The following is an 18,664-nucleotide window of genomic DNA, read 5'->3' as shown; positions in this document are numbered from 1 at the left end:
TCGAGAAAGTGGGTATGTATGTCTTTTGTTGACATTTCTGTCAATCCTACAAACAAGAAGTCTGTCACTAATAACCAAACTTTCACTTTTTTCTTCTTCTATGTTGAGTTCAAGATGGTGAGCTTTCATTGTACAGCTTAAAAAAATCTGAAGAACTTCATAAATTATCAGGTGTTACAGAAGCTTTTACAGTAGCCAAAACAGCTCACTGGTGGAGATCTTCAAACAAAACACAGAGTGTATAGTTATTCTCTTCATATGAGACTGAGAAAACCCCAAAGTTCCCTTCATCTAATGGGAACAGAGTTGTTGAAAAAGCTGGGCCAACTTTTCTAGGAGAACACACACTGGAGGGGCTTATTTCTGAGGACATTAAGAAACATATACCTATTCAATACAAATTCTTGGAGAACAAAGGAAATGTAGCTGAATTTAGCCACAAAGATAAAGTCCTGTAAAGAATACAGTTTCTGTCCCTAAAATGAAGTATTAGTAGCTGAATATGTCTGGAAATTAAATTGGAAAAACTATAAAAACTGTTCACAGATAAGCACAAGAACTAAGTATAAAACAGTGGCACACACACTTTTAAATCTGACTATATTCAGTTAGAGCTGCAAGTTCTCACAGATTTAGGATATTTATACTATCTTTTTCCTGAGCAGAAACTAAAGTTTTTCAAAATTTTGATGCTGCTTCTTTTTCCTTTTTGTATAGCTTTGACTGTGTGCCCAGGATGGGCTGGAATCACAGCTTCTGAGATCTTTCACAGAATCACAGAACAGTTGGGGTTGGCAGTGACCTCTGGAGATTGCTTGGTCCAACACCCTGCTCAAGCAGGGTCAGCTGGAGCAGGTTGCCCAGGGCTGCATTCAGTTGGGTTTTGATTCTCTCCAAGGATGGAGACTTTGCAACCCCTCTGAGCAACCTGTTCCAGGGTCTGACCACCCTCACAGTAAATACGTGTTTTCTTACGTTCAAGTGGATTTTCCTGTGTGTCAGTTTGTGCTGATTGCCTCTCGTCCTGTCACTGAGAAGAGTCTGGCTCCATCCTCTTTACGCCCTTCCACCAACTATTTATAAACACTGCTAAGATCCCCCCCCAAGCCTTCTCTTCACATGATTACATGACTCTCCTAAAGGACTCTGTACCAAGAACGTGGAAACTTCTGACTCCAAGGCACACAAAGGCAATCTAGAGACAGCCCTGCCTTTGGGAGGTGCAGTAAATATCTCTAGCAATAGTCCTCATCATCCATGCAGGGAAATGGCTTGTGGATTCATCTGTAGCAATCTGCTAACAGGTTCCTAGATATTTGTAGGATGGACCAGCTAGATAACACAAGATAAATAGAATCATTTGGGCCACATAAAAAAAGAAAATCTTTGACCTAGGTTTTTACCATAAAGAAACAAAACCAGAATCAATGTTAAAAATACATTAATAAGCAGGTAAATAGCAATCAGAAGGACACTGTGAAACTTCTGAATTGTAACAGTCAGAATTCTTCTACTTACTAAGTTGTTATCAAAACGTGTGATGCACCAGAAAGCACATGCAGTCCCGTTACTGACTCAGTGCAGAGAGCAAGTGCCACCAAAAGAAGGGATCTCTGCTGCTAGTATTCAAAGTGACAGTTCCAGAAATACACTGATGCTTTACACTTAACTTAGCACTTTTCAACATTTATTATCTCTTAATATCCAACTGTAGGAACATAAAACCACTGAGTCCCTAACTCACAACTGGCTGAAAATCTGTGATAAAATAGGGGCCTGGAGACCCTGAAAAGTCAGCAAGTTGAGTGCAAGTCAGCAGTGCACTCTTGTGGCAATGAAGGCTAACCACATCGTGGGCTGTACTAACAAGAGTGTTTCCAGTTCATCGTGGGGAGTGGTTATTCCCCTCTCCGCAGCACTCACAAGGCTGTATCTGGAGAACTGTGACCAGTCTGGGACCCCCACTATGAGAGAGACATGGACAAGCTGGGGAAAGGCCAGTGGAGGAGCAGCGAGATGGCAGGGAGCTGGAGCACAGGCTGCAGGAGGATAGGCTGGTGGAGCAGGGCTGGAGGTTGTTCAGCCCGGAGAAGGGAAAGCCAAGGGGGGATTTGGTTGCGGCACTTCCCTGCAAGGTGATCATAGAGAAGATGGAGACAGACTCGCCTCAGAAGTGGACAGTGAAAGGACAACTGGCAACAAACGCAGGCTGCAACACGGGACATTTGAACTGCATACAGGGAAAAAATTCTCCCCAGCCATTGGTTAAGCACTGGAACGGGCTGCTCAGAAATCTGTGGAAATGCCATCCCCACAGATATTTAAAACTCTGTGGGACAAGGCTCTGAGTAACCTGATCTAACCTTGAAGTTAGCCCTGCTTCTAGCAGGAGGCAGACTACATAACCTCTAGAGATCCCTTCTAGCCTAATTTTTTCTGTGATTTTTATGATTCTATAAATACAGATTCACCCTATTCACTTAATTAGATCCCCTTTGAAAACAGTCATTTTTAAAAACAACAAATTTTTGACAGAAACCCTGACTTTGAACTATCGTGATCACTTTTTTATTAATGTTGACATATATCTCAGCACAAACCAGTATTTCAAATTTTAAATGAGAACAATAAATAAGATATGGCATATTTAACATTTGACACAAAAGCCCAAGGCAATCATCTATCACTTTCCTATGGCTACCACAGAAAAACAGTCTAGACTACAACAGTTGGAGAACCTTTCAGATAAAACGGCCACGTGCTGCTTTGTGGGCTTTGGAGAGGCTACCCGCATTCTGTCCCTGCCAGGTGATTGTAAATGGACGTACCACTATACTAAACTGCTGGAATCACCTATCATGTACTATGGATCCATATCTAAGCACACGACTGGAAATACCTACATTTTCACTGTGTGACAGCTGTGTACCTGGTCTGGTGACTGAAAATGGATGCACATCTAGGGAAAGATGTCTGGAAGAGGACTGGAAGAATAATTCATTTGAACTGCATCAGGTTCCCTGCAAACCTTCTATGAAGTCCTAGCTGAAAAAGGGCAACAAACCATAGGCCAGAATTTACTACTGTGACAGACCAGATCCAGCTCTTGGCCAAAGTTTCTCTGACCCAGCTGAAATGAAGAGCTGTAAATGAGAAAATTGTAACTGCTTTAAAAATAGGCTTAGTTTAAGAAATCAGTTTCACAGGTAAGTGGGAGCATAGCAAGAAGAGCAAAAGGCTTTTTGAGATGAGCACTCCAGCTGACAGTTCATTCGCTCCTGAACATCTCTCTCGACAGTCAGGCAATGGAAAGAATATAAAAGGAATTTGCATGGCTACTGCCTGGTAAGAAAGGCCAGACGTACAAAGCAAAGACATTCATGGGTTGCTTGAAAAGGAAACAGGTTTCTATTGTTTTCTACAGTCTCATCTCAGAACCATGCAAATGCTGTGTGGTTGCTTTGGAAAGTCACTGTATCTTCAGAAAATCATTTTCTTTTGAATGTTTCAGGTTGTCCACCCACCACCTTCAAAGCAAAAGGGTGTACAGTGATTAATAACAGCATTTCGTACTGTATCTGCCTACTGAAAAATATGTGCATAGTGACTTAAGTTCTTCTTTTCTATCAACCAGATTTTTGATTTTCCAATTTTCCTCAAAATACTTTTTCTGGGCAGACTGAGGCTTGTCATCACACCTTTGGTTGGTGCCGCTCACATGTACTGGCATGGTGATACTCATGATCCTTTGAAGACATGATCATTTTCTCCCATTTACAATACAGAAAGAGTAGTTACATTTAGGAGACTTGCTGCCAATCTACAGCTATGATCTATTAGCTGTTTCTTTTTATAAAAAGAATGTATTTCAGGAATCACAACTCTCCACAACAGCCACCTCAGAAACATATTAGAAAAATATTGTCTTGTTGATGTCTTAGCTTTTGACTTACTCATCTCCCCCCCGCAGCTAACACAAGATTATACATAATGAACAACAAAAGTCAGATGATGAGACTCATCATTTCAGGTGCTTTTCCTGTCTCCAATCCAGAGCCTGGAAAAGCAGTGGAATCATGTTGCTCGCAGTCATTTCCAGGAGCAATGCAAAGGGATGCCCTCTCTGCCAGTACTAACTCCCTTATTTTGCCAGGATTTCTTGGCAGCAGCAGTGGAGTACTGTGTTCCAAGGACTTCTGGATTTAGGAAATGCTACATCATGCAGCGCCTGTTTAGTTTATGCTCCACAGAAAGCAATTCTCTTACTTCTGCAAATGTGGAAGTTCAGCCTCAGAAAATAACATGATCAAGGGTGGTTTTAATTCTGTCAAAGGCATCACTGGCTCCAAATCTGCTCCTTTTTTCAGTGAAAACAAGAGAGATGTACCTCCATGTCAGCATAACTAAAATAGGATATTTAATAACTGTGGGGAGAGATTCCCAGTTTCTAGCTCTGGCATGAGAGCAGTTGAGTATCCCACATTTAGATAAATAGGCCACGTTCTTAAAAAAAAAAAAAAAAAAAAAAAGCACCGTGCAATTCCCTTAGCAAAATATGTAAATGTCCAGCAAATGATCTCAACAATCACTCAGGCCTGGGCCATCATACTCCTTTCTCCCTGCTTTTTTTTAAAGACTCAGATTAGCTGAGCTGGTACTGGTCTGAGGAAATTCCCCTCTCATCCTTTAAATCTGATTTGAAGACCAGTTTTTCATGTTTTGGGCACAAGAACTGGGCCATGATGAAGCATCTAAACTTAGAAGATTCAGCTCGCAGGCTGCTGGCTTACAATACTACTTATTCACTGACACAATGCCAAAAGAAAAAGTACTGTAAGGTTATTATCACTGAGTTACTGCTCCATCTTTTACACCGCTTCTCTTATATGATATGCTGTTCAGAGCAGAGATCTTAAATGGCTCTGTTTATGTAGACTTTCAGCACAGTTTCAGAGTCTGCAGCTACAACCATACTAGAGGCAATAAAAATAGAACAGGACTATTCTTTCTTAAGAAGCTGCTCCAAAAGCATGGGGTTGGGGTTGGTAGGTGAAGCCAACCTGTATTTCCACAGCACAGCTGAAGAGAGCACAGCATGTAGACACAACGTACCAGTTTCTGAAAGCCAGATTTGTAAAGAGGATAATCTGTCACTTGCTTTGCACACATATACATAAAGGAACACACTTTTCACACAGATGTTTGCACGCTCAGGGACCTCTGTCAGAAGCTTTTGTTTAAAAGGTCATCATAATCTCCATCCTTATTGCTAAAAATGAAGTAAAATTGATAGGCGAATACTATGACTGAAAAGACAGTCTGCTATGGTTATGATACAGCATGACCTCTTAGTTTGGCTTAACAATACTTTATGCCATAAATACAAGTCAATACAAGAGCCATTGCACAACTGCTCTCCTAGTCAATGCTAATCCCAATGACCAAGTGATCTTGTTAGTAGGGAAAGGGCAGCAAATGGCCTTAGGCTCAAATGGGAGATCCATAAAGCACCAAGTTAAAATGCCAGGTGGATCCCAGTCCCACACATTCCAAGTAGTCCTTCACAAATTCTACAAACCAGAAAACATGAAAATATTGAGGTGCTTTATGTGAACATACGGAAGTCAAATACTGACATGGAAGCTCCATGGACCCTAAATGAATTCAGAGGAAGGAAGGTCTGTTTTTATTATAATTTATTTTAAAGGAGAAATAATCAAGAATATCTGACACAGTACTGGATATATGATTATAACAGATGGAAAGTCCCTTCTATTTTGCAAGGTAAGCAGCCTTCTTATGGTGCTTTCACTGCTAAGCAGAGTGTTTGGGACTTCTTGGGAACAAGCCCTTTCAGAAGAGCTTGGCAGCCGTGTTGTCAAACTTACTTACACAACGCACGCTGCGATGGAGAACCTGACCATGATTTTGAAGTGGCGGGTCTTATTTCAGCAAGAGCTACTCAGGTGGAGGAGTGAAGAGCACGGCTAAATCACTCTCAGTGAGAATACTGGTCAAAAGATTTGAGGGTGCTGGGTACACACAAGATCTACAAGATATATTTGCACACAATTCCATCCAAAGGGAAATGATACAAAAATATTTTAAACCCTTTTTCAGTGCAAGTTCAGAGAACTAGCCCAATAATTCAGAGGTGTGAGCCAGGAATTTCAAAGCATGTCTCATCTTTGTTCAGATACTACCTTATTATTCTTTGAATCCGCAATAATTCACATCATTCATATCCAGCACACACTTTTGGCTGTACACTAAGTATCATTATCTTTCAATAGATAAATTGAGACAAGAAAGCTTATCTGAAGTCAAAATCATTATCAGAATAAAGGACAGGATCTATAATTTTGTCACGCAGCTCCTAGCGCAAAGCTAAATTCAGTGCAAAATGTCTCCTTTCCTAGCAGGCCAATACAAGTCACAAATGTAATATTTCTGACAGAGGGATATGAAGCATTACCTACCTACCCTGAACACAACATCAAGCTTACCATCACTTCTTAACACACAGCTAGCCCTTAATTAATGATCTTTTTAAAGCACTATATGAGAAATGCAATTTAAAATAAACACAGGTGTCAGCCAGTAGAACACCACTTCATGTGTGCTTGCTACAATCACATTAGGCCAGGTTTGGAAGGATGGAAACTAGGGAAAAAAAGGTAATGGCAATACTGCTGAATGACTCATTTTGTATGTGCAGCTTCCAAAAATGTCCTTAACAACATTGGACCTGTTGTACAAGCAAAGGAACGTGACAAAGAAGTGGAGAATCTCCTTGCACTCCATTGAATTTGAGGTTTTGGACAACATGGCTAACAGATATGGCTGAGCCATATCTTCAGCCAGTCACAGCAAAATAAACAGCACCTCCAGCTCCTCCTCCAACAGACAAACCCTTTGAAAACACACATAACAGTAACCACTATGGAATAAAGTGAATTAAATATGGAAACAAGAGCAATGTGACCTAGAGGGACATTTTATGAACCACATCTAGGTACAACAAGAATCCAAACCTGAAAGAGCAAGTGGGACTATAATGGCATTAACACACTCAGTACTTCACAGTTCTTAGATGCTCCAGGAACTGGAGAGAATCAAATCATAACTTCCAAAGACAGGCAAGGTAAATAAGTTCTTGGCGTCTGTGCAGTTCCACATCAGGGATGTTCCCCTTGCCTCTTATTCCCCATTGAAAGTTCTTTGCAGAAAAGAACTGTTACTGTCTTCAGTTAATACCTACCTCACAGAGTTGTATTCCATCTGATACTGGGATCAGCATTAACACCAATCTGACCCATTTTCTAACCATACAGGAATGAAAGCAGATCACAAGTTTTAAAACTATAAATTTCTGGGGCGAGCTAGAGACACCTGATCTGCATCTTTTCCATGACTTCACTTGTACAATGAAGACAACTGAATTCAACAACCATATGTCACTGCTGTAAAATTATTAAATTTCTACAGTATGTTACAAGGGCAAAAATACAAAGTCTGTGGCAGAAGACAGAACAGAATTCCAATGTTTCTGCCTCAAATACTTTGCTATCCCTAAAGCTTACATAATGAAAAAACAGCAGCATAATTTTCTCATTACAATACTGCAGTTTCATAAATAATTATGAACCTGAATAAATGGCAAAGATTCTTTAGGTTTGGGAGGGGAGGGGAGGGGGTTCTTGAGTTTAAGAAAGGACTCGCACAGAGAAAGCAATACAGCTTATATAACATCAACAAAGATAATTCAAGTGTAAGGGGCAGGATGACTCTCATACAGTGAAACAGCCCAGTATGTGCTGGCACGTTCATCTTCATCTCCTCTCATACCATTACAATTTTTCAAAATTCATTCAGTCACTATAAAGGGTTAAAATCAAATAAACAGTCTTAGAACATAAGATTAGAACTCATACACCCTGCCAGTAACCGCTGCCCTTCCAAAGATACCTTTCCTATTTAAAAGGAATAAGAAAGTCATCTATAACTCATGCCAAGTATTATAAGAGTATTATATTCTCTAGGTGTGAAACTGCTATGAAGTATCCCATTTTATTTAAATGCAATTTTAGATGGATTTTAAATGCAAATTTAGCCTGGTTTGTGTGGCTCTAGCTACAGGGTCGACTATAAAATTAGCAGGATGTAGTGCACCTATACAAGCCTTAAGGAAGAAGAATATAGAAACCAAAAAAAGGTATTAAATTGAACTGAGGTTGACAGAAAATATCAGATACTAGGAATGAAAAAGTAATTTTGCTACAGTAATTTTATAGTTAGTTAAAAGAAGACTCATTAAAGAGCTCAAAGAATTCACAACTTAGATTTCTTGGAAGTTTAACCTTTACACTGACATTCAAGCTTCCTAAATTACCAGATGTCAATCTTTAAAAGCTGATGCAACTGAAAAGCATTCAAGGATGATTTTGCAATATCTTTGCTAGGAAAAGTAGCAAAACCCAAGAACTAAATACAAGTCTGACAAACGCTTCTGCTTGTAGGACCATAACTGTGGAATATCTTGTATGCTTTGTTTTCAATGTAATAGAAAAATTCTGTTTTGCCTCAAAATGGATGTGTAAATTTGGAAATGGTTAATCTTTTATGCGTACTAAAGCAAAATCTAGTATTAAACTCTCAGAGAAAACATACTTGCATTTTTGCTTATGAGTTAGTTACTTCCAACACATGGCTTACTGAGCTTATATCTGTAGGATTTTATGTTCTTTTCAATCCTCCTCCTCTCCCTCTGAGTTCTGCAATTCTTCTCATCACCCACGCCTGCAAACTGTGTCTAGTATTTGAGTCTTCTCCTCCTCCTCCTCCTCACACACTCTTTTCAGACATGCATTTGTAAGAAATAAAGATTTGAATGTGGTTTCACTTTTAAAATAGAAAAAAGTATTTCTAAATGTATTTCTAAAACTATCTCTAATCAGTACATGTATGCAGCTTATTTGTCCTCAAAGAGACATTGTAAACAGAATGCGTGTTTCAAACAGATGGTTGAATGATTAAGTTTTAGTTTTTCCTAATCTTTAAATCTTTTTTTAAATATATCATTTCAGTTTTATTGTGTGTTAAAACAAATTCTACAGAACTTTAAGCACATATTTTACTAATAAACTAAATTCCTTCCCTCCAAGTTTACAATCTAAAGCTGTCATCTGCAAACCTAATCTGATGAATGGTTTCACTGAAGTTGGCAAGAATTTTAAGTATTTTAGTGTTCTATTATTTTATGGAAGCAAAAGGAAAGGAAAAACAGCAAACAGTTGCACAGATTCTAATATCTAATCACCTTTGAAGAAACCATGCAATTGTACTATTTCAGTTAGATTTTGACATTTAAAATATACATAAAACTCCTTGCAAATTTGCATATTTTTGACTACAAGTTTAAAATGCATTAAATCAAAATTAGAAACTTCCTCAAACATACTTCCTTTTAATTGAGAATGCTTAGCAAATTGAAATAAAAGAGAAAAAAATCATCATCAGCTATCTGATTCTACATCATTTATAATAATGTATTTGTATCAAAATCTCAGAACCATCCTAGTCAGGCTCCCTCATTAAATACACAATTGTTTTTTCAGAGGTTTATTCTTGTAAAATATAGGTTTTATTGTTCTTACCATACATGCTGTACTCCAGATATCAGCAGGTGTACTGTAACCTGCTCCTATTAAAACCTCTATGGATCTATATTGTCTTGTCTGGATGTCTTCTGTGAAGTGTTTATGCTACAATAGAAAGAACAGCATTAATGGAAAAAAAATGAACAATAAAAAGGCCTGTTCTAAATAATGAAGGCTAAGTAACTAAAGTGATGCAGTTATACTTACCACCCAGCAGGCATTTCCCAGGTCAGCAATTTTAACTCTAATTTTATCTGCATTTCTTGGGTCCAGTGGATTCACCAATAAGTCAGCAGCACGAGTTTTTGCTAACACAAGCAAAAAGCAGAATAGTTAGTACTTAAGAGCATATTGTTCATTTATATGAGCAGTTTTGCCTTGTCAATTTATCCAGTTTTATAATACCTTGACGGTATGAAAATAATTTGCTGAATGTTATGAGAAATTAAAGCAACATAGATAGGATTTCTTACATGGATTTCTAAATTTCTTTACACATTTTAAGTGTAAATTGTTTGCATTTTTTAACAAAATGTCAAATGACTATTATTAAAATATCTGGAGGAGCTTCTAAGCAAAAATGATGCGTATGTTTCCAAGAACAGACTTGGAAGGAAAATTTTAAATCTCAATCTCTAAGAACTCCACATGAAAGATACATTCTTAGAACAGTTTGGTTAAGAAAATAAATTCAACATTTCCATTCCTGGCTAAAGTACATAAAATTTGGCTGTATTTTTTTAATCTGTCCCATGGGGAAGAAAACTCACCAAGATTTGCCTAATGTCAGAGCCTAGGGACTGTCACCCATTTCACAGATAAATCAGCGTTGAATCTAAGTTCTCTAAAGGATCTATCTGCACTGAACATGATACAAACTAAGAACACAGAACTTTAGACCAATTAATCCTGCAGTCTTTATCAGCTCCTGGGACACTGGGGGCCCTAATGTATGACAGTGAAGGATTGCTGCTTTTTTTAGGCTTGACATAACACCCACTATATCCCAAATAGCATGGGAAAGAAAACAGATTGATTTGAATGCAGAAGAAAGGAACCAGATATCACAAATCAAATGGCAGCAGAGGAAGCATCTCAGTTTCCTTATCCCAAACTTATGAAGACTAAGATTGGAAAGTGATGGTAAGATATGAAGGAGGTACTAGATCAGAAAGGCACCTGGAACTCCAGGAGGGATATAGTGATCAGTGAAACTGGTTTAAGAGCTGGAAGAGGCAACCGCACCAGACAGGGAGATAAAGGAAAGAAAGTCTAGCTAAGTAGGAATGACTGAGATCAGAACTGCCTGGACTCCAAACTTCAATGATCAGTCAAGGGAAGGAGATAAAAGCTAGCTGGGAAAGACAATGGTGGGATCAGCCAGGAGAGAAAAGATAGGACTAAATGGCAGATAAACTGAAGGAGAAAGGTAGAAGGGGCAGTGACCTCAAGGAAACAGTCCTCTAAGAAAGCTGTAACAGAGTGTATGGCTCAAGTTTAAAAAAAGCCCTGAGATATGGCACAAAAATAAAATACACTAAGAGAATATATTAAGGTTGCAAAATTTAGCACTTAAAAGGAATTATTAAACTCAATATTAACTTAAGGTCATCCCTTAAGAGCATGCTGCACAGAACAGACTTTATCAACACAATCACATGCATTGTTCAAAAAATAACATGATTTTTCTCAGTTCAGTAGCCCTGCCAAAAAGTTATTGCCTGAGAAATCCTTGCCATACTTCTCGTTGAAAGTAGAAGATTTACAAATATATATATTTGTAAATAAAGCAGGAGCATGAAGGAAGGAAAAGAAAGGCCTCTGCAGTAGGACATGTGAATGCAACCTTAGGAAACAGCATTCTTCAACCTGCCTCAAACAGAGAGACCTGACAAGGTCATAGGCAAGTGCCTGCAGCTTTGTGTTTTCCTCAGTAACTTGCTAAGTTTGTGTCCCATATTTTCCAAGATGAGTATGAGACCTTGGATTCTGGTTTTGACAAATGCTGATGATTCACAACTGCAAGTGAAGTCAAGAGAAGTGTACTTTTTAGCAAGTACTCTCAAAAAAAAATAAAATAGTATCTTAAGGAGCTCAACCTGAGCACAAACTTAATGAGTATTTCTGATTTTCTCTTTTGTGCGTCCTAGTTCCGTAAAACTGAGAAATATCACCTCCTCTTCTCACAGTCACACCATGACAATATACTTAGTAAACACTCAGACACGGGAATGAGGAGGAAAGTCATGAGGAAATAAATAAATCTATCTTAAGAGCATTTGATCAGATGGTGAAAATTTGAAGAAAAGAAAAACTTAACAGCTGCTCAGCCACCGAGCCCAGATCAGCCTGCGCACTGACCGAGGAAAGCATCCTGGAAAAATGAAACCTTGTCACTTGAGCAAGGGCAGCAACGACTATGCAGAGAGGAGCAAACAAAGACGTCTAAACAAGAAAAAGGTACCAAAGTTACAGCAAAAAGTAGCACCACTTAAAAATATTGAACAGCCTACAACTCTCATAGCCTTTTTCTTTCTGACATACTTTAATCTGTTTTATTCCTGTTTAACCCAACATTATTATTGATTACATTAGTATTAGTAACATTTAGCTTTTCTTCTTTCTGAGGAAGGTGTGAGCTATGGCTGAATTTACTATCTTTCTACTTTCCTGGCACACAAGGCTTCTAAATTGCTCTTGATGTGATACCATCGAGGATAAATCAAGTAGGTTTCTCTGACTATGAAGATAAGCTGCTCCTCTGTTGCCAGTACAGGCTTTCCTCGCTGGAGGCATGGGAGCTGCACACATCACCCCAGGAAAACACACCAGCAGGAGCGGCTTTTTGCCTGCACGTTGCCAGCAGCACGAATGAAGAGCCTACGAGGCGCCTAGGAATCTACTGTCCATGTTTAAGGGAGTACTGACTTGGATGCACTTAAGGAGATGGGCTAAAAGACTTACTAGCTTGAATCTTGACATCTTCCAGAAACTCTTTACCCAATTACACTTTATTTAACATTTTTTGGGCACCTACAGATTACCTTACTAAGTTAGACTCCATAAAACCGTGAATTGCTTTTCTGAAGTCTTAAACCAAGAAATATACTCTACTGTATTTTTCAATACACCTCTTTTTAAATTTAATAACTTTATCTGGGACAATGTTCAGGCAGATTTGGTGATCTTCTCCTGAGATGTCTCATTTTCCTCTATCTGCTTACAGATTTAGCCCCTTAATATTTTCTTTATTAAAGTTGAAACCCATATATTTATCATTTAGCCACTGACATTGTAAATAAAATCTGTGGGTAAAAGCCTGTAGCCCTTGAATTCAGTGGCAAAAATTCTGCTCTTTGCAATAACACCAACATTTCACCTTCTGTGTCTTCTATAAACAAGATCTACAAACAAAGGTTTTTAGTCTGAGCAGTTCTGGCGGCCAAAATTTTAAAATCTAAAACCAAGCTGAATAAAAAATAGCCATAATGAGTTGAGGGTTGGAAAAAATGTCTTACGTAGACAAAGAACTCATCTTGTTTAGTTTTATTAAAAAGAAGATTACAAGATGAATTGTTTGAAACAAATAAGAACCACTAATGGATGAAAATACAGCATATTAAAGAGCTTCTGAATATGACAGAGAAAAGACATCACAAGAAGCAATAGCTAGAAGCTGCAGACAGACAAATCCAAGCTAGCCACAATTCCCTTGAAACAATTCAAAGTATGGACCAGTGGAATAAACTACAAATATACTGAATTTTTTATTATTTCATTTGTCCAAATCAAGAGCGGGTATCCTTCTGGAAAATAAGTTTTAAGCCAAACATAGGTACTAAACTCAACAGAGGGATGAATTACTGACTTGCTATGAACACAAAATCAGGTTAGATGATTTCATGATCCCCTTCTGCCTTAAACTTTGCTTACTTGCATCTATTTCTTCCTCTTCTCTTTCCTGTGTAGACTGTTCTGTCAAGACAAATACATTGTCTACAATAACTTATCCAATAAATTTACCTAATACCTTTAAAAACATGTTCTATGATAGAAGAAAAAGAATCACTGTTTTGCTTTCCTGTTAAAATTTAAGATGGCCAGTTTGTTTGAATTTAACAGGAATTCTTTTGTATTGTGTTCCAAGCTACGTCTATCAAGCTCCCAGACTTGAATGCAAGAAGAAGCATCCAATTTGCTTAAAGTAAGCTAAGCTATTGCCTTTGATCAGAAAATAGTACAAAATTTTCTTAACTGAATTATTGCCTTTCTATTCCACTCCTTTGACTCACTCTTTTATTTCTAATGTAATATACACCTGTGGTACTAGGCAAGAGATTTGCATCAATTCAAATCAAAACATCTTTTTTTTTTCTATTTCATAAAGTCATTCAAAACTAACACATTTGTTTTTTCTTGAATCTTGGTCCTATGAGCTGGAAATTCACCAGAATGCTTTTGGACCAAAGTAACCAAAAGTCTCCTCTTCGGTTCTAGATATCTGCTCTGCCTTTCTGCCAAAAGCTTTCTAAGATGAAATACTAAATTTAAAATAATCATAATTGAGTTTTTGCATTCATACAATATAAAATTAAATGAGCAGACTATCCAGGGCAGATGCAACCAGGAAGGTTAATTCAAACCGCATGGAATAAAGGGTTCCCAGCAGTGGGCTGCAGCTGTACCCCAGTCCTGGTTAATCTGACTCCATATCCCACTTCCTGCTCAATTCTGGGGAGTGCCCAGGAGAAAGAATATTTGGGAGAAGTCTGCACAGATTTCTCCAACAGCGGAGGCTGGCACACAGACACCATCTTTTCAGTGGGCACTCTTCAGACTCTGGCAGGAAGCAGATCAGGACATGAGTACATTTGGCACATATCCAGAAAAAAAAGTTCAAAACACTGTAGGCAAAGAAAGGCCAACATCGCTGAGATGTGCTAGATTTACTGTACAATCAAAGGTCAAGGAAATGGTTGTGATAGAATCATTTTCTGCTATTGAAAGAAATATGTGATGGCCTACCACAGAAGGCCTAGTACTATTGACTGAATTTTCACCAAAAGCAAACAAACAGTAAAATCTGCATACCCATGTCACTGAACAGAGAAAAAATATATATATAAGGTTTAAGCCCATTACTCATTCTGCATAGGACATCACCTGCAGCTCCAAGAGACACCAAGCACTGTATATGACACCAAGGGCAATACTTACTTTTAGGCAAATCCCCAGTGCTTGAAGCTGAAACTGTCCTGCTCCTGTCATGAGATGGGCTGCTCTCCTCTCTTTCAGTTACAGTTGATCCTTCAGAAATAGCAGAACCACAAGCTACAGACTCTAGAGCCCCAGAAAACACTGAAGCTGAAAATTCAGAGAACTGTGACTCGGGAATTTTATGACGTCCATTTGGCAATTCACCATTAAATTGTTCATAGGAGCTGCTATAAGAGTAATCACTTTTTGCATTTGGCTCATCAAGATTATACTCCTCTGGATTTGGACATTCTTCCTCTTCCTCATCTTCATCTTCAATCTGTTGTTCCAATAGGAATGGGCCATTCACAATATGGCCATTTGTTTTGGGGGATTCTATCCACTTAGGGTCTGTAGGGTCAGTGTTGACAAGTTCCTGTTCAACATCGTCATCTTTTTCAGTGTTTTCTTTCTCTGTGTCTTCTTTTTCATCCTGATCTTCTGCTTCACCTGAAAAATTTTAATGAGCAACACATTAGGTCATACCTCAATATATCATTTCAAAATTAGGCATTCAGAATTTTTAACTCTTCAATAAATACTTAACTTCTGAAATAGCACAAAAAGAAACACTCAATATCACTGAAATACACAAAGACTTTAAAGCCTACTAATAAGGCTGTTAGAGAACCAATGGGAAGTGCATCAAGATAGTGTAACCAAGGGATCAATTCAGAAAAGAAGAATGGTATGAAAGGAAGACACAGAAAGTCTTGAAAACAAGCACTACAATTCTACGACTCAATCAGTGTCAAACAGGGAGTCATAGAGGTAGGAAAATTCATAGTATGACCATTAAAAAAAAAAAAGATGGTCTCAGCAGTTGTATTTTTATCACAATTGGAGAAAGTCAACAAGAAAATCTGGGAAGCTAAAAAAGAGCTGGACTGTAACAATCATGGTACAAACCACCAGAACTAAATAAAAATTGTAACAAGACATCTTAAGAGGGAAGAAGCTGTAATTATCATTACCTGATAGTCTATTACCAACAAAAACATGACAAAAAAAAGAAGAAAGCAAGGATGATTCTAACTGCATTAATGTTATAGAATAAAAATTGAGGTTATTTTTCTTCTAGCTCACCAAGATACTTGGTTATGCCACTTAATGTGGTATGATAACTGACTGTTCTGTTGAATGCTCCAGGTGTTCTTTTGTGAGATTTGATAGCTAGATGGCTATTGATGTTTTTCTTCACTTCTACAATACGTTTGACTTCCCTTTTCATTTTAGACTTTTAGTTACGACTTTATCTACAGGAAAAAATGAAAAAAATGATCTAGGAAAGTTGAGCAATTTCATTCATTACAACAGATGAAATGCTGCAATTACATTCCCCTCTCAAACAGTAACTTGGTTTCAGACTCAATAACAGCAGCTAATACTAACCATCATCATTTCCAGGTTCTTCATCTACTACCTCTTCTAGATCAGCTGTTTTTAGTTTCACCTCTGGGTGGTACTCATCTTCTTGCTCATTTGATGGCACAGCTGAGGTTACATTTTCTTCTACTTTTTTCCTTTCAGCTTCTCGCTCTAGTTCTTCTATTTCCTGCAGGCGTTTTTCTAATAGTTCAGCTTGCCTCTTCTGTTTTTTCTTCAGTTTTTTCTTTTTGTTTTTGGATATTTTCCCAACCTGAAATATTAAAAAACAAGAGAAAACAAAAAACCCTAAACAATTTTCCTCAAGGCATCTCATACCATAAGTTCACTTGCAGTGTGATTACTTTTTATTTGAAAATGGCAATCAATATAGTAAATAATTTGTTTTTTTTTTATTTCAAATCAAGAACCACTTAGGATTACATGAAGCAAAAAAGCTATCAAAATCTTACATGGTTATACATGTTGTTATATGTTTTTTTATTAGACACAAAAGCAAAATACAACTAGGACACCATAGTAAAATTTCTACAATCTTACAATCTTGACTAGCACAATAATTTTAAGCTATAACTTATATCAAAAGATCATATTGTTATATGTGGAAGATATTCTGCTATCATTTCTATTTATCCACATATAAATTATAGCCATGATTTCTCTCCCTGTACATTGCAGCTAATAACCAGCCAAAGTAGGCTAAGAAAAATAAGAGAAACCTGAAGAAACCGAAAATGGTAAAGAATTTTGAATAAATCCTGTGTTATTTAGCTACTTCCCTGTGAAAGAGAAAGCAGTTTTATTATTCATTTCTGGTCCAAAACATATGAATCACAAACAACAGATGGCCATTACAAAAAGTTTAACATTTTATATATAACACAAGGATTGAAAAAATCAGGTACAGTAACAAGGAAAAGAAAAACTAAGATATCTGAGCTAACATTGAAACAGTTTTTATTATATTTTAATTTAATTCTGATTTCTAATTTCATTATTGGATAAATTAGTTCTACCCAATTTTTGTTCATTGTTCAAATACCACAATAAGAAAACCTTGTATAGTTCAAAAATGAAGCACAAGAAACAAAGAGAAAGATTCAGTTCTCAGATTTTTATCTATAAATCCTATTATCTTAAAAATAAGCTATAGGACAGCCAAAACCAGTTATTTGATAGTCAAATTACATGCACGTTGTATACACATTTAAATTATATATGTTACATACACAGACATAGAAAGCAGGTTTGAACTTGGATGTTACTATCCAAGTATTTGATGTATTATCACTGTTTATTCGGTATACACATACGCCAAAAACATCTTTCAAGCCTCATGCAAAAGTCTCTTTTTTAAGGCCTTCATGATTAAGACCTTGAAGACCTTAAGCTGCCCACAACGTATGACACTCAGTACATGTGCACATTTTTGTCAGGATTTGAACCTAATGGATTATTCCACGAGAGATGAAAATGGTAATGCTTAACTTTCTTTGTCATGAAGTTGTTGTTATTATACCTATAGAATTGTAAAGGCTATGAGAGTTTCTATCAGAGAAATATTATGCTTAAAACTTGTGCCTAAGACTTCTAAGTCTTAGGTCTTAAGAAAGAGTATTAAAAGAAAGGTATTCTTTGAAAGGTAAAAGCTATATTCAAAGGAAGCTTTTAAAAGGGGTACAGACTACCAACAGTCTAATTATTAGTAGTACCTACAGAAATACAGAAAACAAGATAGTTAATCTGAATTATATAACAATACTTACAGGCTTTTGTTGTGGAGCTGTACTCACTAAAAAGAAAAAAGAAGTTTTAAATATACATTTTTACAAAAACAACTCTGTAAAAGCAGAAAGTAGTAGTAATGACGTAAAAGTATTCTGAACTAAAACCCAAAGCAGAGATTTTTTGTATTTATTAGTAGCTTTTTGACTCTTTACAACTGTCTGCTACTGCCTGAAACCTTTTGATGTCTGTCAGACACTCTACTGTGAACAATTTTGTTCTGTCTTACAGCAAGCAATGAAAAGTAAATCTGTGACTGCTCCTCTCATTCCTTTAAAGAAATAATTATAAAATTGCCATCTACATTTTCTACTTAATAAACAAATAGAATTTTAATAAACCAAAGCTGCTACATTTTGAACAACAGGATAAAAAGAAAATTATTTCCAATATGAAGTACTAGCGGTTTAAGAAGAACTCCTGAAAAAGTTTTAGACTTTCCAGTATTAGAAACCTGCACTGATACCCAACGCAGGCTTTTCTGCACCTGCACTCACAACTGTCAGTTTGCATCCCCAGCATCTGGAACTGGAAGGAGCTGGCATTAATTTGTGCTCGCTCTGTTATGGTGGAGAATT

At 37.2% G+C, this 18,664-nt stretch overlaps 1 protein-coding gene across 2 annotated transcripts in view; it reads right to left on the bottom strand.

The window, feature by feature from the left end:
• SRPK2 (SRSF protein kinase 2) overlaps nt 1-18,664 on the bottom strand; it is a 159,975-nt gene that overhangs the window by 11,222 nt on the left and 130,089 nt on the right. For both annotated transcript variants that reach the window (XM_067316543.1, XM_013944437.2), the window contains 5 exons: nt 18,068-18,093; nt 16,308-16,554; nt 14,877-15,365; nt 9,867-9,967; nt 9,657-9,764 (listed from right to left, as the gene is read on the bottom strand). In XM_067316543.1, coding sequence (XP_067172644.1) covers nt 9,657-9,764; nt 9,867-9,967; nt 14,877-15,365; nt 16,308-16,554; nt 18,068-18,093 — 971 coding nt within the window. The remainder of the gene's footprint in view (nt 1-9,656; nt 9,765-9,866; nt 9,968-14,876; nt 15,366-16,307; nt 16,555-18,067; nt 18,094-18,664) is intronic.

This window comes from Apteryx mantelli, chromosome 1, assembly GCF_036417845.1.
Source record: "Apteryx mantelli isolate bAptMan1 chromosome 1, bAptMan1.hap1, whole genome shotgun sequence".
Classification (NCBI taxonomy): Eukaryota; Metazoa; Chordata; class Aves; order Apterygiformes; family Apterygidae; genus Apteryx; species Apteryx mantelli.
The sequence above is the reverse complement of the archived record's forward strand: the minus strand, read 5'-3'. Positions and strand labels throughout refer to the sequence as shown.